The sequence below is a fragment of the Apteryx rowi genome, unplaced genomic scaffold (assembly GCF_003343035.1).
Source record: "Apteryx rowi isolate R43461 unplaced genomic scaffold, aptRow1 scaffold_73, whole genome shotgun sequence".
NCBI lineage: Eukaryota > Metazoa > Chordata > Aves > Apterygiformes > Apterygidae > Apteryx > Apteryx rowi.
This window is the reverse complement of record NW_020451016.1, coordinates 2,056,386-2,082,954: the sequence shown is the minus strand read 5'-3', so window position 1 is coordinate 2,082,954 and position 26,569 is coordinate 2,056,386. Positions and strand designations below refer to the sequence as shown.

General features: G+C 37.2%; 1 protein-coding gene across 1 annotated transcript in view; it reads right to left on the bottom strand.

Annotated features, from left to right (window-relative positions):
* The window catches only part of SYT9 (synaptotagmin 9), a 61,149-nt gene that overhangs the window by 26,275 nt on the left and 8,305 nt on the right, over positions 1 to 26,569 (bottom strand). The window contains exons 2-3 of the mRNA XM_026087752.1: positions 7,140 to 7,491; positions 3,575 to 4,121 (exon numbers count right to left, since the gene is read on the bottom strand). Coding sequence (XP_025943537.1) covers positions 3,575 to 4,121; positions 7,140 to 7,491 — 899 coding nt within the window. The remainder of the gene's footprint in view (positions 1 to 3,574; positions 4,122 to 7,139; positions 7,492 to 26,569) is intronic.

Genomic DNA, 26,569 nt, shown 5'->3' with positions numbered 1-26,569 from the left:
ACTTGACATACAGTTCTTGTTTCTTTATAGCTTTGAACTCCCCATAGGTCTCTTTTGGATTCTCAGTGAACCATCCACATTCTCTAAACTCTGTGACATATTGCTTTTCAAATTCTGTATCTATTGCTCAGGGTTAAGTCTTCTTCTGTAATCTCTTTCTCTCTTTCTTTCTGAAATATTTTTCTCCTCTATTTCCACCCTCCTTTTGTACTCTGATTTTTTTAAATTTATTTGAAGGGTAGATGCAACACCCTTCAAGGCTTATCAACAACAGCAAAGCACTTCAAAATATTCAAACACTCAAAAGCAGAGTAACCTTTTGAATCCTTTCTAGTATTTCTATTGTTTATACATAAAGAATAAACCATTGTTTTAATCTGAGCAAAGGCCTTCAACTTTACCAGAGTTTTGTTTCACTTCACACCTTCACAGGAGGTGGATACAGCAAAAAGCCTCAAGTGAATCACAAGATAAGGATAAATGATAGCAATCAATATGGTAACTATGATTAACAGAACATTAGGTTCATAATCAATGCTAAGTCTTGTTGTAAATATCCTATCAGAGGAGAATGTTATAGAAAGAGTTATGAAGACAGATTACTCTGGGATGTTCAACCTGGGCTGAGAGGACAGAAAAATGTCAATGTGGTGTTATGAATAAGAGGTTTTTAAAAGCATGTATTTTGATCAGTTTAGGCATTTAGATAAAGAACCATTTCATAGCCAACATCAGTTTTCACTGATGCCTAGACTTCAAGTGTAACTGACTTTGCAAGCTGAAAAGATACCATCAGCATCAAAAGCTATATAAGACAGGAGTCACAAATTTGGCTCCTAAAATGAGCTGTCATTTTGGAAAGTGCTGGCCCAACTAAGAATGGACATTTCCAGCGTTCTTTCTTTCTTCCTTCCATTATTCCCCTGCTCTAAGTGCAGTGACTTTTAAATATTCTTTTCTAGAAAGAAGATCACCTGCCTGGAAAGTGACAACGGCCAAGCATTTTGAGAATCCAAACAAGCCATTATGAACTAGAACTAGATTTCTAGTTCACAGGAATCCATCCTTTTCTTTGCCCTGTAGCTGCCTGGTCATGTTTAACAAACAATTTTTGTGAAAAATTTTTCTTTCTGGATGCCCAGCAGGTTATGCACATGGATATTTAGCATCTTCTGAAAGAGAAGGTTCTCCTAAAATGGACTATGTGATAGTCTCCTGTCCTTCCTAGTTACTTTTTTTTTTTTTTTTTTTGCAACAAAGCCATGTATTTTGCCTGATCACATTTGAGTTTGAAGATGGTAACCAGGGAAATATGAGCAACTCTTTTCTCTTTGAAACATGCCACCACAGTCTATGAACTTTACCAAAAAAAACCAAACCCCAAACAAACCCCAAAACCCTGACTAAACAAAACATACCAACCCTTTAAACCTAACCAGAAAAGAGAGAGCATCTCCTTTTTTCTTGATGAGCCAGAAATCAGTGTAATCTGCCTGCTAGATATACAAAAAGCTGATCTAGTTCCTTTCATGTTCATCTCCACTTAATTATTTGTTCCATTAAACACTCCACTGCTGCCTTTTTCTGGTTGGAAAAAATGCCAGTGTTACAGGAGAGAGATTTTGTGCTCAGAAAAACTGAGATTAGAAGTACAATCATTTTGATATTGGATATATGTGTTTGGAGGCAGATTGCTTTGGAGCACGTAGAAACTTTTTATGCTGCCATGCATGTTTACATTACTGCTATGTTATGAAATAATCTCAAACACTGGGATGGCAGTAGATGTTACAATGTATCGAAACTTCATTTTGGATAAAAAAACTTTTAGTGTTATTAAACAGAAGAAACCACATGGTGTATTAGGTGAATTTAATGGCATTATTTGTAGTGGAGCTGACTTATTTCAGGCATATTTGTTGGGCAGAGGATTTGATGCATTCTTTTATATTACTATGTCAAATTGGATTAGAACACAATAAAATGGAGAGTAATGTAAAATAAAAGGCTTGTGGGATCTCTGGCTATACAGTGTAATAAGATACACAAACAATTAAAATGAATGCACTCTTCTTCAGAAAAGCAGAAATATGACAAAATTGTCCCGTGTGGTTGTGTGGACTACTGTGTTGCCTTGGTTTATCCCTCCTGTGCTGTACTCTCCAGTGATCTACATCTAATGATGCAGGATTACATCTAATGATGCAGGATTACATCTAATGATGCAGCTTTGGTAAGTTTGCCTAGCATTTTTCTATTTTGGAATTATTATTTGAAACAAGAAGACATTCAAAGAAAAAATGATTGAAAAGCTGCTACAGTTATAGTTTCGGTTTGCAACCATAAAGTGCCTCATGGTGCTCAAAACTTTGCTAAATTTTATGTCAGAGATTCACTAATATCACTTAATGGCCTGCTTTGGAATGCAGCCAGAGGAGTATTTGTTTTAACAAACAGCTTCACTGAGTAGCCAGTAGGATTCAGCTTCTGTGGTCAGTCTGTAAGATATCTAAACTACACAGACAAGAAAGCTAACTTGAATGTGCTGAAACTTGGTTTCATTTCTTAAATGATGCTTGGAGGGATTGTCATAGTTTTACTGAGTTAGTTCTAACCTTTGGAATTTTGGAAATGTTAATTAGAAAGCTGAGTACTACATAATTTCATTTATCTGATACTTTTTTCTCAAAACTCACATTAGTCAAAATTAGACTGTCTCTCCTACTGTGAGTCATTTGCTTTGAAAAAGTCTCTGTTAGCTGAAAACCCAGTGACAAGTCTAGATTCCAGGTCATGTGTCGTGTTTGGATAAACAGGGTTCCAGTTCACACAGGAGTTAATATTGACAGGAATTAATAATTTAGCAAGTTGTTAAGTGGCCCATATTTCAGTCCTGATATTTTTAATTTCAGAGATTTTAGAAAATCTGAACACAAACTTAAAACTGTATGTCATGTTGCTTTTGAAGTTTGAAAGGGGAAGTGATTAAAAAATATATCAGATCCAGTCTTTTGCCCAGTGCTGAAGAAAGGAATGGTAGATACCAAAGTCTACTCCAGTGTGCATGAACATTCAACTTGCACTTGCTTGTAAAACTGAAAAGTTGAATCTGGGACACTTAATGCTGCACAAAGCCAGGTTTTCACTCAGGGAATGACTACGATCTGCTCTTTTAGATTCTTGCTTCTAATTTGTGATTGAAGAGCGAGAACTTTTCATAGAAAGTCAGCTTCATCCATCTCTGACACTGAGTGTCCATGTCCCCCCACCTGTTACCCTCAAAGAAGAGAACTGCAAATGCTGCTGCTGAAGTTCCACTGTAGTGTAAAATGGTACGTGCCATGGGTACACAGCATGTTCCAGACAAATACTGACAAAGAACATTGAGAAGTGACCTTGAAATAAGGACAACGTCAAACGTAGTGACGAATCCCATTTCTCAAATCTTGAGAAAGAGAGAGAACAGTATATCCTTCTTCATAAATCTACCAGAGAATTCTATTTATAAGCAGATAAAAGAAAGGAATTATAATCAGAAACAAAAAATCTCACAAAGAAAAATTATAATACTTACATTGGTGACATATTCAATATCCTTCCAAATATTACATTCCCTGGGAAAATCTGCCAAATCTAAAAAATTATCCACTATCACTTGGCCAATCAAGTCATGCCTGGAGAATCTGTCAAAGTCATATACAGAGAAATGGAGTTTCCGTGTGTTCAGGTCATTGTATGGGACAGTAAATAAAAAAACTTCATCAAATACTGGATTTAGGGTCTTTCTGTGCACTTTAGTCTGGTGTTTTGTTTTCCTATCAGGAAGCAGGTATATCTTCACATACGGATCTGAAGTTCCAGAGAAGTCCTTTGCTGGCAGGTTGATAGCCTTGTGGATCTTCACTATCAGCTGCTCTAAATCACAATCGTATTTCAGAATAAAGTTCAGTTTTCCACATGCCTTGCTATTATTTCTCTGGCCGTCATCTGTGTCCACCGATCTTTGTTTATACAGCTCTGGCTTAATGCGGCCAATCCCTGTCAGTTGCTCCTGTTTCTGAACCTGCTGGATGTTGAAGTCAGGGTTGGAGAGGTTGAGCTGTCTTCGGATTGAATTATGCCTTAAGTGAAAATGAAAGAATTTGAATTGATTTTGTTGTATGATATCAGTGCACACACACTTAAGAGCCTGTCTTCATCTGACATATTTTTGGTTTATATAATACCACAGGGTCAGATTTTACTTGCATAAAGTGATAAAACACAATATCTAACAATTGCGAGAGCTCACCTTCAGCACTAGCCTACTAATATGGCATAATTTTCTGTTCCTACATCTCAAGCTAGTGGTATGCACTCTCCAAACCTGTCTGAAAATTGTAACAAATTCAAATTCATGGCAACTGCAAACCTAAAGGATCTGCCTTATTGGCATGTATAACTAGTGTAACAGTTCTTATCTGTTACCATTTTCAACTGAATCCTTTGGATTAATGCCTATGAAATGAGTTACATTATGTAAATGGTAGCTGGATCTGGCCTATTATGCCAGCTGAGCTTGCTGATTTCTGGTTTTAAGATAAAGATGGACAAAGAAGAATGCTTCCTGACACCTCTGTGTTTTAATTACCTGTTTTTGGTACTACTACTACTTTGTTTACAAGTGAGCTGTTCTGATCTGAAATGGTTTGTTGACCACTGCATCAGTTGTTTTATTTTTTCTCTCTCATAACTGCTAGCTGATGTACTAAGCTCTGTAGTACTTAGGCTGAAAGCTCCTTTAGTTTCATTACTCCTAGGAGAGAAAGTTGCTTTTAGCTTTGGTTCAGTGAGATTTATTATCTGGAGTCACTCAGTTATTGTGACTGAAATTTCCACTTCATGAGATGATAGCAGAAATCAAATTTGCAATTCCTGTAGGGGTAGTGGGATGTGAAAGTTGGATGAGGTAAAATCCTAATCTTGTATGAATTGGATTTTACTTCTTTGTCCTATTCATATTCTGCAACCATTCAATGTATTGGAGTACCATGGACTGTGGATGAACATAAAAAGAGCTCCTGGAAGATGTTAGTACAGGATTAGTCCAAAACTATTTATGTTGAATGTAATCAGCAATAGTTCCTCTGCTATCATCACTCATTCATTTCTTATAAATGTGTGTTTATGTGTGCTTAAAACAGGAACAGCCTCTTGAAAACTATCCTAATTTTTCTCTCTTGCTGCATAATAAATACATAATTATATAGTTACACATTAGGCATTTCCATGACAAAGTATTATCATGTCAAAAAAAGATTTATATCACTTAACCCTTAAGGTTCTTGTAGTAGTGGGAGGTGCAGAATATCCTAGGGAGGAATAAAAAGGAGGACACTGGAGGCAGTCCTTCCTTGTTGAAATCTTAACAAGAATTGTAGCAGAGGCTCTGTCACCACAAAGGAAAACTGCAGCTGTCCACCCGTTTATGCAAGAAAGGAGCAAAGGCAAAAGGTAAGCAAAAAGCAGGTGCAGTACAAGGAAGATGGGCCCCTCCTTCTCAGTGAAAGTGTCTTTTGGAGAAGACCTGGACAAAAGTATGGGGCAATAAAAGAGCAGGGCAAAGAACAGAGCCCATCTCAGCAAATAGTAAAGCATGGGGACCTGGACAAGAGTTGTACCCTTGTGAAGAGAGAGTCAGTGTAACATCTGTTGGAGAGGGCCAGACCAGGAACACTTGCCAGAAGAAAGAACTGCTGAGATTTACAGGAGTGAAGACATGGTTCATGCCCTCAAGAATAGAGAAGAAAAGATACTGAGGCAAATTCTTTTACAGATTGGGATTGCTGCTGTTTCTTGTGAGATGATATGCTGTGATGATACTGTGCATTTATCACTTGATTAACTGAAGTATCAGAACTGCTGCCCTGTTGTGGCAGAGAAAGCCTGTATCTGACTCAGTACTTTTGCAATATCAAAGGTACATATGAGAGCTCTTGATATTAGATGCTGGGTGTGAATCTTCGGTTGTTGATCTTATGACATACTTATTTCCCAGCAGTTTGAAAACAGAGCAGTACCAGCCCTGTACTCTGCTTCTGGAGTATTAGTCATGAGTTGGAATTCAACCTTGCAAGAGGTAGGGTGCATAATACTGTGTCACTGATCAGGCTTGGGTATCCATAATTAGGGCTTAAACCTCCTCACTATTCCTACAACAAACTGAGCCCTGGCCATTCTTACACTAATCTAAGGAAGAAAGACACTTAGAACTTTTTGCTGCATAGAATTCATGCTGTTTTGTGGACTTCTCAAATTCTTTCTAATACATATGTTTTGGACTACTAATAATTACTGAACTAATTCCTGGCTGCTAGCTGCTGTCACTTTACCCATGTTCAAGTATGCCTGCCTGAAGGTAAAAGTCTTGGCTAAATTTGCTCCCCCAGATGGCCAGAAAGAGGGCTAGTAAAGAACAACTGGACTAGTGTTGTACTTTCTCCAGCTGAAGTGCATCTGCTTTGACTCAGAAATCCACTAACTGGCTCTTCACATGCTGATTCTTTTTCTCAGTGTATGAAGCATAATCCTTTTATCACCTGCCACTCCCCACACTCTCACACTCCGTCTTTCCTGTTCCCTCCTGTACTCGTTCTCCAGTTCCCTTGGAGCCTTCATCAACTCTTGTTCAGTCACTTTTTCCCCCACAGTCATGACTGTGTCTAAAATCTATTGCTTTTAATCCCATTTCTAACTCTTGCAAGTGTTTCATTAGCTTGTCCTACTTTTCTTCTTTGACTGCTTTAAAAATCTTTGAGGAGATATTACTGACTGCTCAGCATCAGTGTTAAGTGCAAATGAACATGCTTTACAATCTAAATCTAGGCTGTTCTGGTGCTTTAAGGGACACACAGCATTCTATCTTGTCCAGCTTCTGAGAGATACAAATGAGACAGTACTTGATAGAACAACAGAATACCACTGTGATCCAGTTCTTTTAATGTAAGATGTTTGTGCATCTTAAAGTACAAATTACTCTGGGTAATTTTTTTTTTTAAAGTAAATTATACATTTGCAGTAGATTAGTATACTGGATAATCAAGGTGATACTTGGCTGCATCTGTATTTATTAATATTAGAGAGAAACTAGAGCTACTGACCGAGCAGAAGAGGTTGGTTCTGTGATCTGACGATGCATTCGCACATTGTGCACACAGTTCTCTTTCATTGCTGCCTGAGCATCCAGTGGAATATCAGGGGAAGTGTGGCTAATCTTCATGGAGGACTCTGGATATGCTGTAGGCTGACCCAGATAATCCTCACTGTACTCATGGTCATTGGTCTCTGTATCTGTATAGTTCAGTGATTCTTGTTTGTTGTCTTTGTTCCCAAACGGCAGCCCACGCTCTCGCCAAGGGATCCAGCAAAGCTTCCAGGACACGAACAAAGAGACACCAAACAGAGCAAGACCACAGGCTGTGACAACTAAGGAGAGCAAGCTTATTGAGATATCTGCAAAGAAGAAAAACACAGGTGTGTCAGATCTTTAGTGCTCCTTGTTTGGAACTCTCCATCTCCAAAGTGGTATACAATATGGGAAGTAAACTTCTCCAGACTGCAGATCTACAAGAATTAAATTTTGGTACCTACAACAGTCATGTAATGGAAACATTAAATATTCTATTCTTCCCCTCCCTGCAGAAAAATTTAACCTTATTTGGAATTCAATATAAGGCTGATCTTGAGGCACACAGAACTTAGCTTATATTCTTTTCCCTCCAAAAGCTGGGAGAGATGAAGGGTCATCCTAAATATGAAATGGGCTGTCCACTTCTTCACTCAACTTCCTACTGACAAAAGAGCATTGTCTACAGCATGTTTTGCTTTTTCTTTATTTTCCTTTCATCTAGTACAGTTTTTTCAACCTCCTTTACCATATCTTATCCTCTTCTCTTCCAGAGATTGTATTATACTTATACAACCATGAACAAGTGCACATATGCACACACACCTGTCAGGGAATCTTTTTAGATATTCAATCTTGAATCATTTCTATTGAATGAAGTATCTTGTTTCATTAGTTTAATTCCACTCTTTCTAATCTTACACTCATTCTTATCTTTGAAAATGATTTTTTACTATCTGTACATGTCTTGCTGTTCAGCATTTACTTTGGGTACAGATGTCTGTTCAAAATTGAGATTTCGTTGTTTTTTTAACCCAAAGACTCTTTGGTCTGTTTCCAAATTTCTGGTATAAAAGGAGTGTGAAGATGAGTTTTCTGTTGTTTTTCCTCACATCCCTAACATTATCCAACTCCATAATCACATCAACACAAATAAACTATAACTTGGAGATGCTTTTCTCTATTTTGCACCTTGGGAAAATGACTCAATGAAACAGCTGTTTTTATGGTTATAGCATTTTTGAAATAAGTTTCTCTGTGGATTACACAATAGATCATGCCTTAAACACAATTAGTAAGAACTTTTACTGCCTCAAATTACAAACACCACCTTATGAAAGCAATTTTTCCACATTGCTTGTAGGTTCAAAATGTCAGGATGCATCTCTCTAGCTAACAGCTAGCTTAAATTTTCAAAGGATGGCATAAGGCTGAAAAATACAGCTTCTACTAGTACAGTTATTTAAGTATGACAATTCAGATGGAACAGCCTCAGTCAATTTGAAAAAAGAGTATTTTTAAAAAGTGAAAAACTCAATAGCTTCTGGCCCTGCAGTGAGTCTCATTCTCACTAGCCAGACAGATAAAACTTCTGCAGAGGGGAGGAATGACACTACAATCAATTTCACACAGGAGCTGCCCAACTTACTTTGCATGCTGAAAACCAATTTTAAACAATTTTAACCAGCATGGCCCATTCTGTCCTTCTCCCAGTTGTATGAAGAGAAAGCTCATTAACAGTGGGTACAGCACACCAGCTGCCTGGAATTATAGCAAAGAGTTTCAGAGCTGAAATTAATTAAGGAAATTCCTCTCATGCACAAAAGGCAATTTCGGAGAAAGTAGAATGGTCGTTCCTGATATTTTTGGAATATTTACTGGTAAACAAGTCTGGCAATGGAGGCAGGTACAACCTTTAATCAGAGATATGCAGCACAGAAAGCGTTCCTTAAAAAGACAGGTGCTTCTCAGTTCACTCTGCTTTCACAAGAATTAGTGCACTGTATTCTCTAGCTCAATATTTGACATTGGGCTAAACTGCAACCTGAATCAGAGTGCTGGCAAACACTATAAGCAAGGCTGAGCAGTTTACAGTTAGGCATGGATTTTGGGAACAGTAGGGAATAGTGCTAAGTGCTGAGCAGTTCAGAAGGAACAGGTTTTTTTCAGTAGCACTATAATATGTCGATTTAGTGTGCATATTTCACCATGTTTTTTGATGATCATCTGTGCTCCCTTTTAGCATTTGACCAGTTCCATTAGTGACTAACTAATGTTTGTACTCTGCATTGATATGAGCTCTTGGTGCTCTGCAAGGGAGAAATCTCATGAACACAAGGAAGTCCCCTGTGTCATAGGTTCTTACATTGATCTCATTCCTAGTGCAACCATGATGTCAAGCTAAGAGTCCTAAGGTCCCTGGGAAGTGAGACAGTTTTCAAAATACTATGTTGATATAAATCCAAGTCAAAATTTCTTAACTGTAGCTTCTTGATCATGGCTGCAGCATGACTGTGCTTCCAAATTCCACCATGTCAGAATATCTGGACGGGATTACGGTATGTTGAGAATAGGGAATTTTTTCCATTAAAGATGAGTCCCAATATTAAAAAACAAACATGCAGTTTTAAAACAAGTTGAAGCATCCAGTCAGTTCATTTGCATATGTATACAGTTCAATTTTACGAGCACAGCCTTTGCAAAGTGCTTTTATGCACCAATAAAGGAGGCCATCGATAGAGTGAAAATAAAAGGTCATATCTTCAAAATGGCCTGTTTCACATCCTCATCTGCAAATTTACAATCATATAGACCATTTCTACCAGTCCTTTCCGACATCTGTAGCGAATGAAGGCACGGACTCAAGAAGTGATGCATCTTGAGACCTTTATTGTTTGTTTCTGAGCATATTTATACTAAAAAGTTAGCTGCTTCAGTGGTTTTACAGATACACTTTGCTAAGCCAGTCATCATGCAGATTATGTCACAGGTAGCCAATCATTACACCGATCACGCACGCAGCGATCATGCCTTGTACTTTGCTACTTGCTTCCTAGTTGGAGAAAAGCTGTCGTGTTCTTAACCTTGGTTCCCACTGCCTTCTGCTGGTTTATCTGTACTTTCTCAGGATGTATCATTCCCAGCTGCACCGGTGTCCTTGGATATGTTTATCTGAGGCTCCTGTTGAGACTCCTTGTCCGAGCTGGTAACAGTTCCTTCCAACTTAACCCTGTCATGACCCTCCACAGACATCCTCATTTTGAAATAGAGAGCATAAAAAGTTTAATATTTTAAAGCCGAGTCTAACTGTTTGAAGTCTTGGCATGCAATTCTGTATGTGGTACTTCCCTAAAGCCAGAGTTGGCTGGGAGCTAGAACCTGCCTATTCCCTGGAGAGATTCTTCTGCATCTTAATCTTGTATTGCAATCTTCCTGAAAGCTTCTGAAAGTGATCACTCATTGTGGAGCACAGCTCCAAATGTCCCAGAAGTTTGGGACACAGTTCCCTATTTTCAAAATGTGATAAGACAGTTTTTACATAACAGAAACTATTTGAAGACAGTGAAAGGACAGAATGGCTAAAGACTCCCTCAGACTGCAACAGTTGCAGTCAGCTATTTGCCTCTTAGGCCTAGGTCTCTGTATGTCCTCGCTCCTCTTTGTTTACTTCTTTCCTGAAGCAAGTAGACAATAGATTGAGCTTTACTTTCAAATACTGTAGTCACTGACAAAGTTTGCAAAGTTAAAACCCCCCAATGAAGCATGTAGTTCACAACTRGCATAGGCATATATAAATTACTCTCTTTTAGGAGAGTCTCTTGGGGCTACTCTAAGTGGTGCAGCTTTTATACAATCTCTTACACAAAACTGAGTCTAAAATAATCAGTCAGACTAAGAACACAGAGGTGCTTTTAGGGGTGCTAGGTAGGGTTTGTTAGAGGGGCAATATGAATACTGGTTAGAAAAAATACTACCTGGCAGTCATGTATTAGGATATGATAGAAGTCTTACTGACTGGGACATTTACAGCTAGGCAAGATAAGGACTCAGCAATTTACTGTTGGGCCCAGCCTGCATCCACGAGAGGACAGCTATCCAGTGCCACAGTTTCTTTCCATCTCAAATACTTATGGTTCTTTGAGGAGACCAGCAGAATTGCCCTTTTCAAATGCTCCACATTGCGCTCTCTCTGTAAAAAGGAAGGTCAGGTGGCTTAAACATGTTGCCTTATTCACTGAGTTTTAAGAAACTATAATGAACTAGGTTATCTGCTCATATTAAAGATCAAGATTATTTTTATTTTTATTTATGTGGGGAAAATATTTTTTGAGGGCTGAGTAAAAATTAAAAACCTGTGGGAAAACGTTTCTTTCCAAGGTCCCTTCCATGTCCTCAGAATACAAGAACAGATTTACAGCAAATACCTCTTTCCTATCCCCACACTTCTTCATCTCCAGAGAGCAAAAGAAATAAGTTCAAGGCTTCTACAGACTGTTAGTAGTGGGTAATTCTGAAAATCCTGTAGGTCTTTTCTCTAAAGAGCAGATTTTCTAAGAGAAAATTGCAGAACATATATGAAAACAGAGAAACCAAGGGAGGCAAATGGAGAAGTTGAAGAGAAATCTAAGATCTAACTGTAAAGGCCAAAAAAACCCAAAGCATGGAAGCAGAACTGAGAAAAACTTAACATTCAGACTGCTCTTCTGCTCTATCATTCTTAGGAAGCAAAGTGATTATTTTAAGAGTGTGATGCTCTTGGAGGCCTTCCTAATTTGGGCAAATCCAAATATAAAGGATAACCTCAACTTGCTTCTTTGGCAAAGCATATACTGAATAATGTATGCTTTGGGTAAGAATTGAGCATATCTGGATTCCTGCTTCCCTGGATGTAATTGTAGAGTCATGCAGGACATTCCTTATATTAAAAGAAATCTGTAAAAAAGGAATTACTAGAAACAACTCTCTGAAGTTTTCACATGAAATATATAATTTCATGTTGTACTTACTTTTGAATGTAAAATTGAAACTAGACAGCTTAAGGGGTTTTTCTTCTTGCATTTAACTAGTTTCATGGAGAGGAAAGCTGTATTGTTCTTAGGTACTGCACACTGTATTTGTGACTAACAAAGCAAATATTAAACACAGTGTAGTAGTGTCAGATGTCATCCCCCCATCTCAGATCCCAGTTCATTTACTGCCCTATCAATGAAATAACCATGGGATCACTACTCCCTAAATTCTAAATGTCAATCTGAGTTCACAGAGGTGATGTGAACTGTTGTCAGTGGCTGCTGGAAAAAAAAAATTAACATACCCTTACATTCCTTGAGTAAAATTGGGCAGAGTTATAACTGTAGAAATGTGTCCATACAACAAGGCAAAAGGGGCAAGCTAAACAAATGAGTTACTGTGAAAGGTCAGACTTTTCTGAGAACTTGTTGGATTCATAGGGGAAACAAATCTTCAGACGGAGACAGACAAGGGACAAAGATAGGAGCTAGAAATAACCTCATGTACGATTAACTTCTAACTTTGCCAATCCCTGTATTACGTTCCTGTCAACAATACCCATAGCTCTGTACTATAGAGACAATCATGCTGCTAGTTCACCATGATCAGCTGGGATCAGATTAGGATAAAATATAAATACTAAAGAATAGTTTCAATAACTAATTCATTAAAACTAGAAATTCTGGGAATTGTCAAGATTAAGATATTTCAGCTTTTTATGGAAAAACAGGCTTTTTTGCTGTCACACCTTCATAACAAACACAATCTTTCACAAAGGATTGCTCAGTCAGAAGTAAGTTTTTTTTTCATTCATCTTGACATAAAGGTCAAGATACAAATGCTTCAGTGTATCAAGTTTTTAATGCTGATAGTAACTTATCTAAATACACTATTTTTGCACGTGTCTGAAGGTTTCAAAAGCTGCAAGGGGCCTCCCAGTGCATTTAGCACCTAAGAAAGGCAGGAAATGTTTTTATCTTGGATATTTAAGAAACACTGAGAGCCTTTTTACATGAATAAGGAAACATCCACTTGTGAGCACCAGAGACTGTAAGGTTACTGGGAAGGATCAGAAATTTTTATATTTTATTCAAAAAGTCATCTACAGCAGTGACGGCCTGTTGAACCATATTTTCAAGTATTTACCACTGAGAAAAAGTGTGTTAGTTTGATGCATCTAATAAAAATCAGCAATTAAAAAAATAAACAGTTCATATTTTCAAAGTGTCCTGAAGGTTTTGATTTAGACCTTTAGTGATAACGAACAAGAAGAGTTTGTATACTTCTTTTTTCAAACACTGCAGACTCAGGCATATGGCACCATATCAGTTTACATTCTGTTTGTAAGTTCAAAGGTTTCTCCTTTTCCTTCTCTCATTCTCCCTCACTCCACCCCTTCTCTCCCATGCATATACTCACACATGTACTTCCCAAGTCTAAGACTTACATATATCAGTATGAGCAGAAAGCTAAGATTCTGAAGCTAAGTAAATATTAAATTCATAGAAAGTGGCCACTGACATAAGCTCAATAAATGATGTTCTCTCTAGAGCTTTGATGGTATATAAGAAAAGGTTGTTTAGCACACAAGCAGGATTATGATCACTGAACATATGATACAGTTTTTTCAAATCATCTAGTTATAAATGGGTTAATTAAATAATTGAGTTCTGAGAAGGCTGTCATCTCTTTAATAATGAGTCCAAATGCACCTACTTTCTGTTAGACAGTAGGCATATTGCCACCACATTCGAAGTACGAACTGATATAATGAGCAGACTTTGGAAGAGAAGGTGGCACAGACAACTGAGAAGTCATGTCATCATACACTGCAGCTTAAAGGGATTGCTAAGCATAAATTATGAAGTTGTAAAAAAAAAAAAAATTGGCAGATCACAGTGAAAATTTAAGTCACATAAATAAATGTAGTCATGCTGTTAGTAGAAGGCCTAAGCAATAGCATTTCTCTAAAATCATATATGTTTTCTACAGTAAAGATTTGCAGTAATGTTCCATACAATAATATCATCCTCTTGGGATATATATATGTATATGTAATTGCTATAAAAAGTAATAGCCTCTTCTAACATGGAATTTTGCAGGTTTCAATCTTGTTATGCTCTATTCTAAAGCAAACTCTGCATTAATCTTTTATTATCAAAGCACCATTTTACATATTATGTAAGAACAGTAATCTGATAATTAAGTGGATGTAGAATATCAAAATAATCAACTGAATTAAAATCAAGCTCCAAAACAGCTTGAATGTGCTGGACATCAATCCATTATATACTTACTTAGGCTTGTCTTTTTTTCACTTGCAGAAGGTAAAACAAATACCAGTCTCTGTTTACATTCTGTATTCTGATAGGAGATATTTCTAATATTTTAGATGCATCTTTATTGTCATTATTTGTCATATCCAGTCTCTTGGAGAAATTTTGTACCTTGTGCTTGCAGCATGTAGAATCTACACTCATTTTACTGGATTTGCATTTTCATTAAGTTACTTTGACTAGATCTGTATCTTATCTCCTGAAATTATTCTCTCCAGAAAAATTAGAACAGCTAGTTCTTTAATATGAGGAACTGCAGAGTATCCTTTCTGCTTTACAAAGAAGAGCAAGCAAACATTTATGATTAACTGTTGCTTGATCAACCCACTAAACCGTGCTGTCAGCCCAAACTTGAAAAACAGACCCGTTTTCTAACATCCAAATCTTAGGCACTAACAGAAGACAATGTGGCTCCCCATTCCTGTAAAGGAAGATTTTGCAGATTCCTGTCCTTTTTCTGCTGTGCTTTCTTTGCTGTCCTAGATTGCTTCTTGGCAAAGCCCTCTCTTTTATTGAGGTTTCTAGACACACCATGTGAGCTTTGGAGCGTTGGCTGTTTAAACTGAAAAAATTGTCAGGCTAACACTGGCAGCAGATGAACCTGGTGAGCAATTTAGTGCTTTTTCCTCCTTTTCTTCTAGAATATGTGGAGGAAATGTATTGCTTTTCAGATTTACTGTATAATTCCTTATGCAAAAAAAATTGTCCCTTCTTACAGATAACATAAACGTAATTTATTTCAGTACTTCCCAAATAACATATGAGGCATCTATATTAGTGAGTTAGCATTGGGAGGCAGGGGAAGGGGGAGGGAAGGATTCTTTTGGTGCAAATTTGCTTTGCATCTATACTTGGAGTCTGGCTGGGCTCACCTGAGTGCACCACTGATATATCTGAGGTAGTTTACCTCCTGGCTGCACTGCAGTGTAGAGTCCTCCTGCAGTTTGCACTCCAGGCTGGCCTGATGCATGCCAGGAACTGGCAACTGGCACAAACTTCACTGCTGGTGAAGGCACAACGTGGACATACAGTCCTATAATCATAATTGCGTGCAGCTACCCATACTCCTGTCCTTCTGTCTTTTGTGCCACACTAGCTGGTAATGTAGATTTACCTGTACTGTCTTTATGCATGAATTACGGAAATAAGTAGGATAAGTAGTGCAGGACTGCAAGTTTGGTATATGAGCTATGTCAAAATTTTAGTATTTTTCTATTCTGAAAAAAAACTCAAAGATCCCCTTATTCTGAATATTCTTGTAAGCAATTAACTCTCTCCAATTTTGAGCTCCCAGCAGCAAAATAGTAATGTATTGTATGCTTTAGAATATATACAGTATCGCAATTACAGTTAATTGCAAATGAGATTCTCCATTAGGCCTAAGAAGAAACAAAGGAGACAAGCAATTTAACAGATTGCACTTTCAATGCCAGAATCAATTAAGACTTTCCAAATCCTGTAAACATTATTAGTAATTAGTAAGCTACATGTCACTGAGTGTCTTTGACTGATGTCCAGCATGTACTATCTTGTTGTGCTTAGCTATTAGAGAAGACATACTAACAAACAAGTGTTTTAACAGACAGTCTACACCACACATTTTTTGTGAGAGAACTACAAATCTGCGTGTATATATACTGCTGTTGCCAGGGGGCTCAAGCCTGTTTAGACCAGCCTCTGGATGCCACTGACAGCATAAATTCTGAATAATAATTAATTACTAGGCAATACTAACCAAAAGAGGATGAAGCTGAATATGAAGTAGTGGTCATAGCACTGAGCATAGTATTCAATTTGGTTCACTATTAGATGATGTCAGTATCAGGGGATTACAAATCACTTCAGGGGTTATTCTGCAGTGAAATACCACCAGTTGCAGAGTATCTTACTTCTTCTAAAACATAATTTAAAATGTATTAGGTTCAGTCAAGCAATAAATAAGAAAAAGAAGATAAATAACCTTACCAGGGAGAGMAATTATAATCACGGTATGCAGCATAGCTTTTTTTAAGAACTAGTTCAATTGTAATCGCTTTCTCCAGTGACCAGCTGGACCTGATCAGCTCTCCATGTTATACACCAGTATCTCCATGGGGGTGTACATAAACAAATGGGATGCAGCCAAGGGGCTGTCAACTTTGCAGCGTTCTTCTCAACTCATGGTTGTTCTTCAAGCCTATTCCAAAGGGGCTCCAGAAGGGCAGCAGGAGAACAACTGCTCTCCATAACTCCCTTACAATTATGAATTGTGCATGCGTGCAGAATTACAAATAGTGCATAAAGAAGAAAATGTTGGCAGGAGTTCTTTGTTCTCAGAAACCATAATACCACAGCAGTAGGATACTAAAAAAACAAGCAAAAAACCCTACACACTGTGTGGAAACACTGAGCCACAGCTTTTGTATCTTTTCTCCTCCCCAAAGAATTGCTCTGCTGGATCACTCTTAGGTCTGAGGAATTCCTTGGTTTTTTGAAGAACTCCAAGACTTCTGCTACTTCTAAGGAGGAAAAAAAATATATCAAACATAATGGTATAAACTGATGATAAGTTTCTAACTGCTGTTCTTCCATTTTCTGGTCTCTACATTTTTTATTCTTGCCTAGAAAAAAATACAGTAGGAATGGTGGTTTCTTCTCAGGAGAGACCTTGCTAACTCCAATGCTGATGATGGGGTTTGCTAATTTTTCAGCTAATTCAGCAGTATGGTTTTAGAATAAGTTTTTTGAACACTTGGTACATCAACAACATATCCTATGGTTTGATTTTATTAGGAAAAAAATACACATAAAGCTACATTACATGAACATTATTTTAAGCTTTCTCTTTAGAATCAGGTACTTGCATAGATCCCTCCTTCAGGAAGTGTCTCTGAAGTGTCTCTGATCATATTTCCTTTAAATTAACACTATTTCGACCCTTGGGTTGACATTTAACAAGCTACATATGCCTCAGTAAGTTAGCCAAGATTACCTTTCACACTATAAATTTCTAAATCTGCTGACAGTGCACAGCATTGAGGGAAAAAAGAGACCACATTCTTATATTTTTATGGAAGAATTTGTGAATCTCTTGTTATAGCATACATTTATTGTTCAAGTAAGACAAAGGGAATAAATGAGAAAGATGCATGATTTTTCAGAATGGATCATTATACTTGGACAAGGAATTTCAACAGAAGTAGTCACTTCTTATTTTCTGTAACTACTATAAGGCTGGGATTTGCAAAAATACTTGAAGGACTTAAGTATCAAATTACCACACAATGTCAGTGGGGTGTGAGTAGATTCACTCATGTGCATTTCTTTGAAAATTTTACTCTCAAAGATTATTCTGCGTTAAAGAAAATAGTACAGAAATCATGAGGTCAAATATGGTGGCTCTGTTTTAGCAGCTTTTGAAATCAGTTACAGCAGGATTAAAATTTACCCCCAAATTAGATAAAATCAGATGAATATAAGGAAAGGGTATATTCTCTTGAATGACTAAAAAGTGCAATTTGAAAAAAGAAAATGTTTCTCATGTAAGTATAAGATTATATTCACTTTAATTAAAAAAAAGACACAATTATATCATTAAACCCAATTAACTTAAAACAAAAAAACCCTAAAGAGCTGCATGTTCCAAATTTCCAGACTTCTAAAAATCAGGCTATTAGCAGGTTGCTCCATAGAAAGTGAGCTGCATAACTATTAAACAATTTCTGTAGAGGACTTTCATATAAGGGGTGGATGATTCACTTTAGAAGTTATTTAAAAATGGAAAAAAAATGCATGTTGAGGTTTGCTAATGAAATTAATAAATATATATGCTTAAAAACAAATAAATTGAGACAGTAAAAATCCACTGTTTAATCATGGTGGAGGGAGGCACATTAAAAGACCTCTCCCACAATGAAAGACATTTTTTATTGCATATTCCTGCTACAATAATGTGAAAGAGATTACCATTATAGTAGTCCTTTCAGTTTTGGTTTCAAATGGTTTCATGCTAAGATGTGCATTTGCAAAACTAACCAGACCATGAGAGTTAATGTTTGAAACCCTTATGCTGAAAAAGGGGTAGTAAACTGCAAAATGCTGAGTTATCCAAAAGATAGCTAAAAGTTAACCTGTTACTACTGTTGCACAGTGAGAAACAGGCTAGAGACTGGGGTGGGATTTAGGTCTGCAAACATAAGCTTACAAAGAGATATCAAGAATAAATTCCATATCTAAACATTGAGATTAAGCCCAGCATAGAAATAGAGTGTTTGAAATCCTGTTTATGCTTTTATTTATTCCCATTTGAATATATATTCCATCAAATCTCTGCATCTCAATTATTGCTTCCTTGCTAATAACACAGGCACATTATTATTTGCTAACCTACAAAGGAAAAAAAAATTATTGTTTATTATTTATAAGAGGAAAGTGCTGAGACGCCCCAGCAAAGCACGGACTCTTGTTGTCTGATCACTATTAAAATACAGAGCCGTATTCAGGAAAATGACTTTCAGACCAAGTCCTTGGGCCTAGTGTTTTCTCATGGCTTGCTTGCTAGGCTGTTTTCTGCTCAGTGCTTTACTGTCGTCACATTTCAGACATGCCCCATTCTCTCCATGGATTACGTACAAAGGATTAGCTGGAATTTTGACTGCACATCAGTACAGAAAAGGCAACATGAATGGTAGAATAAAAGCAGCATAGAGAGACTTCTTGCAGGTCACACACCAAGTCACCTGCATAGTTAAGAAAAAAAACCCTTAGTTTTCTCAGTACCCAATTAGTATCCTATCCAGTCAACATACTACTATCTCTAAACAACATCAATGAATCAAACTAGTTTGTGTTAACACAATGTAGAGTAATATTTGATTCACAAGCATTTGCAGCCAGGCATCTCTTTGTATGTTCGCAGTCCTGATTCAAAACAGCTTTGGCTAAGTCTTTCCATTATCTTAAACAAACATGTCAGTATCCTTCCATTAATTCATTTGCTGAGTCAGGAAATACTTTTTTAAAGCTTTTTTCAAAGACTAATAGGTAAAAGGGTAAGCAGCATTTAGGTTTCTTAAAGTCAACTATATTAATATTTCTCTCAGAAATACTTAATGGCTTAGTGCCTATTTTTCTATTTGCTGTCACTTACTGGGAACAATACTGCTTGAAACACTGTAAAAATAGGGTCTTTCCTTGTTAGTCCATATTGCTAGTTATGCAATACTTCTGTACGTAACATTTTTCTAGTCCTATTCTAAGAAAACCAGCTTTAGTTAGTGGCAACATTCCCATATTAATAACCCTGGAATGTATATATTATTTACAACGAATCCAAGATCTTATGTGGATACAGACTTTGAGGTGATGTTTCTTCTAACATCAGTTATATTATGCATGGCAGGTATTCCAGTGAATTTAATGCAGCCATGCTTCAGAGTGCTGGGACAGCTACAGAAGAATTAAGAATTGCAAAAACTGGTTTATTACAGCTTTGAATATTTTATACTGTTGGAGTCCATGAACTTGTGTATTTCCCTGATGCAGCTGACTACTCTTGCTGTCATGCATTTCGCTACGTTCCTTTACTGATTGGTTTATCACATCTAGTTTGCTGATGTATCATTGATACAGCATTTTAAGGCACTAGTTTTATAGCTTTCTGATCTGTTTTGCTTACTGATAGAATAAAAAGGGATTTTATGTGCCTAGTGTAGTAGGTGGTGAAAAGAGCAGCAGTGGTGAAAAGAGGAGGGAAGGTAGCAGAGGATGGAGCTTCTTGGCTCCTCCATCTCCCATACAGCGTATCTCATACTAGATACTGTTAAAAGGGTTGGGAAAAGGGAAGGGAGAATGGAGAGAGAAAAGCAAAGGGAAGGGAGAGAGCGCAGAACTCCTCTTTGTACACGGATGAATTTATCCTTGGCAAAAATACCTCACCAAGTCAGCAAGACCATCCTGAGAGAAAACCCAGGTGGGAGACAATCAGGGATGCTTCTCAAGAGAAAAGGGCCTGCTGAAATAAAAGGCAGTACAGATTTGTGGTTCTGAAGTCCCTAATTCCCCTCCCCCCGTGCTCTCATGATTTTGAATGAAACATTAGTACTGCTTCAGATGCTTCTTCCTTCCAAGGCCAATCAGCTGCTCGGCAGGGCGTGAAGCGGTTGTTCATTTGAACAGCTAACTAGGAAGTGGAAGGACAGGGCTAATTCTAAGACTCTTCCAGCACAGCTGAAGCTCACATTTGCCTTGACACAAGAGGAATGACCTGAAGAGCCTCTATCCACTTTGGAATAAAAGAAGTAGTACTGCATTAATTCTGAGTAAAGAAGCCTGACTTGTAAGAAGAAATAATCTTTCACTAGACAACCATGAACAATTAACATAGTTTTGAGATTTGAGTAGAGACCTTGTCCTGCTTAGTTCCATGGCAACAATGACCACTGGAAATCTTCCTCACGAGAAGGGTACAGAAAAAGCAGGAAAAACAGCCAAAACATTGAGAATGTAAAATATTTTGACAAAATTTCTGTTCCATCTTCTTTTAGTGTACAGAGCCTTCGGAAGTAGTAGTAAATCCTGAGATTGTATTTTAGGTGATGCTGAAGGTGAAAAATCACTTCCCCCGTCTGGGGGAGGAAAAAAAGTTGAGGTGGCTGAAGCTTGTTGCTGGTCTGCTGTTGCTATAAAAGTCTGTTCTGGTTTCTAGATTCTAGATGTCAAGAAAGACACAAAAGAAGAAAGAGAAATACATCAAAGGAAGAAAGTGCAGTTTTTGTCACAGTGCTGGGTCTCACTTGTCTCACTACAGCCACAGAAGGACAGATACAGCAATTATTATCAAATCACTCTGGCAAACCTGTATCTGTGCAATACTATTTTGGGCACCACTTTTAGCTATTTTATAGTCACTGACTCATGGCAGCTGTATGAAAGAAATCATCTTGACTAGCCAAATCACTCTTTATAATATAACAACAACAGAACAGGAGACATAGGTAGAGAATGAATGAGATAGGTATGAACAAGACCTATTAGCTTGAGAATGAGAGCAGATAAAAATGTTACAGCTTCTACATTTAGGAGAAGCTGGCAGGAACAGTGATATTGCTGTATAGGAAATAGCTGAGGTGACAGCTTTTCCTCATTAGATGAAGCCATGATGGTAAAGCTTTCTCTTTCCTGTTTAGCCACATCCCTAGTGTCAATGTCAAGTTATACTTTCTCAGGCAGGCTTGCCAAACTAAGAACCCTCTTAAAAAAGTAATAATGGGACCCCAAAACAGCCAAAGCTTTTAGACAATCTGCCTGTACCTTTTTCTACAGTGACCTCCCCAAAGAAGATCAAAAGACTTTTAAATTCAAAAAAAGGCAAATTTCACTATAATAAAACTAGAAATATAATTTTACAAGAGAAAGTGTAAAGTGACTAGGGATAACAGAAAGAAAAAAGGTATATGCACAACTTTTCCTGCCTACTATGTCCCTGTAGGTAGGTCCTCAACCCCAGGCTTCAATTTGGTTAACTCAAATTTCTGACTGCCAGCAAATCTGCTCAGTGCTCTTTGGTCCCTTGGCACGTGAGYGATGTCTGTCCCTTCCAAGGCCTAGCTGCCTGTTCTGCTCCTTGTGCCAGTCTCACAAGCTGCACAAGGCTGCCCCTGCCCTGGACTGTAGCACTCTTCCCTGCTGCCCCTGGAGGTTTCTGGACTCCTGGCTGAGTGGGTTCAGTAGCTATGCCTGTAACAGAACCCATTCCCACCAAGGTCCATTTCACCTCCTCTTCTTCTTGGAACAGAAACTGAGAACAAACAGATCAGACAGAAAAATAGCTCAATCCCTTACCTTCCTGTTTAGCACTTAAGCTTAATCTCTGGTCGCTATTTTCCAGTTCCATACTCATTTTCTTCACGAGATAAGATGATCTCATCACAGTCCTTGACTAGGATAGAGAAAACTTCTGTTTTGACTCATTCAATCTACCATTAGCATTTTTTAATTAAAAAAAAAAAAAGCATGGAAAAGATGAAGATTGAGCTAGACTTTTGTTACCATGGATGCTTTAGAGGCATCTGCAGAAAGAGGAGCCTTTTCTGGTGGCATGCTCTGCTGCTAGAAAGAGGACAGTCATAGAATTAAACCAAACTCCAATACTCTTGGAGCAGCTAGTTTAGATTTTTGTCTTTTATTGTCCCAAACACATTGTTAAAGCTTAAAGAAATAGTACTGATAACAGGAGAAGTGTTCTGTGCAGAGCTTCTTGTATTTTGAACCAGCGCGAGATCTGTTTTCTGTGTTTGGTTGCTAACAGCCCTAAAAGCCCTTTTCTGAAGATAAGAATTGTCATAATGCCGTTGCTGCATATCCAGCATCAGTCCTATTAAGGAGACTGGAATCGCACTCAGCTAGAACCTCCCCAATACCTGGTGTGTGTCTCTGTAGCCAAACTCAAAAACATTCTGCTCCTTTATGCTGTGCAGAGACCTCAGCATAATGAATACTTGAGATCACCCTATTTATGGTAGACATCCCAAGAAATATAGAATAACTAGCCCTTAATTTTATCCATAATGTTCTCCAGGGAAGATAAAAGAAACTTCTCTTTCAAATGCGTAAAACATCTGCTACAAATGGAAATATAAGATTATAAAACTGTTGGTCTCACTGATAATATAACTAGCATTATACAGTCCTTTATGTTTAGGATAATTCGTACTGAGTTACAAATTATAATTAGTTATACTTTTTGATTGATGTAAAAAACTCTTTCAATAATATCTTAATATTTATTAATGAAACCATTAACTACATAGACATGAACCTCTTCCAAATGACAAAACAGGCAGAGAAGGATTTAAAAGAGAACTCTACGTAGAACTTCATATAGCTGTGGCCAGCTGCCTGTTCAGATAATTGGTATGTAAGATGGGTCAAATATATTGACTGATTAAACAGCAATATGATTACATTCTCAAATTGTACTAATCTGGAGAGATAACAAACAATACTGTTGAGGTCAAAGAACTAAAACTAAGAGGTATAAAAAGATTAGAAATGTGGCCAGTAAGTAAAATGAGAAACTGCTTGAGAAATGTAGTAGGGACACCCAGATGAAAAAGTCTGAAACACAGACATGTACAAAATCCAGGAAGCAAATGGAGAGACCAGACACAATGTAACCTAGGTAGGAACAATGAAGACTGGTTTACAAAAAGATATTTAAAAAGATAAATATTAATGTTTGGCTAATAATTGCATACACACGGAAAAAGTCCATCTGTTGGGAAAAAAATTATTTGGGCAGTCTCATAGACAGTAAGATAGAAGTAATAAATTTTGAACAAACTCCCTCATAGAAATGTAGCAGACTGAGAAAACATTCCCAAGGGAAGTTTTGAAGACTTGATCACTTTGGATGTTTAAGGATACTGAAAGGAATGATCCCATTTCAAATCCTAATTCCTCTTATTTTACATGCACTTAGAAAGTTTTAACTCTGAAATTATTAGTATCTGACTTTTTTTGTTAGTATGTTGCATTTACATTAATAATCCAAAAGATTTTTCTGACAGATTGTATATTCTTGTACTCTTCCAACATTTATCTTCAATATACACACATCAGCTGTAACTTGGCTCAAGACATATACATCCATATGCCAGTTTTGACTTCATCCACTATATTTCTGAATTCTAACTAACCATAGCAAGTATAAGATAAATTCCTGTAGTGCATATGTCTGCTGAAGGAAGCCAAACTGATTTTACTTGATTAAAGAATGTTTAAAATCCAAAAAAATGCAGCTAAACTTATTGAGCAACTTAAAACACACAAGATTCAGTGTGATTACAATAATGAATGCAACTAATGTGCAAACCACCAGCTATCATGCATAACATTTTCTTAATGTTACAGAATTTTTGTTCTTTCCTAACAAATGGATCATATACTCATTACTTAACAGAACTACAGAACATGCGAGGAAGATTTATCTTGTAATAAGACAAACTTTAGGAATTAAAGATTTTATAAGTTGGAACTGACAGCATTCCTTATAAAAAAAAAAAAATCCTTACATCTGTAATTAATTATTCTGATGATCTCTTGAACTAAAATTGCTGCCTTGTAAACTCACATATTTTGTTAACAATTTGACAGGAACATAAAGCTTTAGACTAAAATAATCTCTCTTTATCTCTTCAGTCTACATAAAGCCACAAAAGAGCTTAAATTAATGATAAAATGCAGCAAAAAATGCAGAATACAGGAAGTTCTTATGTACAGCTTTGCACTAAACCAGCAATGATCATTATTTCAGTAGTGGAAGAACGAAAGCCTAGAAATGGGGTTTTAAATATAAATGTAAATTAAAAAGTAAATTGCAAAAATATAATGTTCTGTAACGTTCCAATATGGAAAAGGCCAGAAGTAATAGCTTTCAGTTAAGAGTTTGTCTCAACTATGTATTAAGGATATGGTTGTGACCATATTGCTCAGTCTGCATCAGTCACCTGCCTGAGCAATTACTGTTGCCAGAACATGACAGAGGAGATGGAAAGGAGCCGTAACTGCTTCTCTCCTGTCTATCATGGAGATGAAGGGGGAAGAGGTGGAGCTTTGGCTCCATCCCTTCTTCCCAACCCAGAAGCAATTCCAAGAAAACAAATCCTTAATTCCTGAGTGTCAGAGCAGTCCTCTAGCTCTGCTGTGTCAACATAGCTCTGCCTATGTGCAAAGCCCTAACAAACCACTAGGATACAAACAGGAGTCATGGATAGAATTAAAATGGGAAAAATTAACCCCTCCCTCAGTCATCTGATAGTGTAGAATACTTGCCCAAGAAAAGTAATGGAAGATTCATTGACAGATGCTTCATTTTTATGAACTGATTAAAAAAGCTAATCAACGGAAGGAAGGAGCAACAAATTTCACAAATATATGGGAATGTACTATTCAGTGCTAAAATGCACTTGCAATCATATATATAACTTCTGAATCTGTTGATCAACAACAATCACATTTGTGACACAGGTAGAGGTTACCAAGCGGTTTAGTTCTTGTTTACTTCGTGCAGCCAGTTCAAGGATGCAGATCCTACTAATGCTCCACTAAAGGAAAAAGCGCAGTGTATGTTCAGCCTCTATTTACTACACACAAAAGATGCCATACTGGGATGCAACCTCAAAAACCCCTGAATACTGAATTTAACTTGATCTGCTGTTCATAAAGCTGCTTGTTATGACAGCAGTCATTTTGGAGTTAGATTTCTAGGTCTCTTAATTGTCAGTGTAATTAAACTCTCACAAATCAGTTCGGAAAAGAGATTTCCAGAAAGGTATCTGGAGGGAAATGTGGCCAATCAGTTGTGCTAGGGTCACTCAAATTAATGCAAAAATGTAACCATTCAGAATAACGGCAATACTGAACAACAGCATTATTGTAACACATGTTCATACATTTTTGAGGAATTAATGGTCCATAAATCCATTAAAATAACAACTCTACTTAAGTGATTGAAGTTTTGTGTCTCCAAACTTAAACTGTTGCCTGCAAAAATTCAACTTACTGATATTTTTTAAGAAATTATAATTAGCAAGTTCTCCTCCCTGTCCTACATACCTAAGAGGAATATGCAGATCCTGTTGAAATAAGAGAATTATGACAAACAAAGTTTTAGCAGCAAATATAGACATCTGTACAAGGGCTAAATTCAACCTACTGATTTTCATCAGCAAAATTGGCATTTAAGTTTAGAATTCAGGTGTAAGAAAGGCTATATGGTATTTAGCCACCCTAATTTTTAAAAGGTTGTTGTTTTTGTCATTACTTTTTAGGCTATTTTCAATGATGTAATTTCAGTTACTGACAGTTCAAAATAACCATCTTGAACATTCACTGCACATTTGTAAGAATCACAGAATCACAGAATCGCTGAGGTTGGAAGGGACCTCTGGAGATCATCTAGTCCAACTCCCCTGCTCAAGCAGGGTCACCTAGAGCACATTGCACAGGATTGCATCCAGGCGTGTTTTGAATATCTCCAGAGAAGGAGACTCCACCACCTCTCTGGGCAACCTCTTCC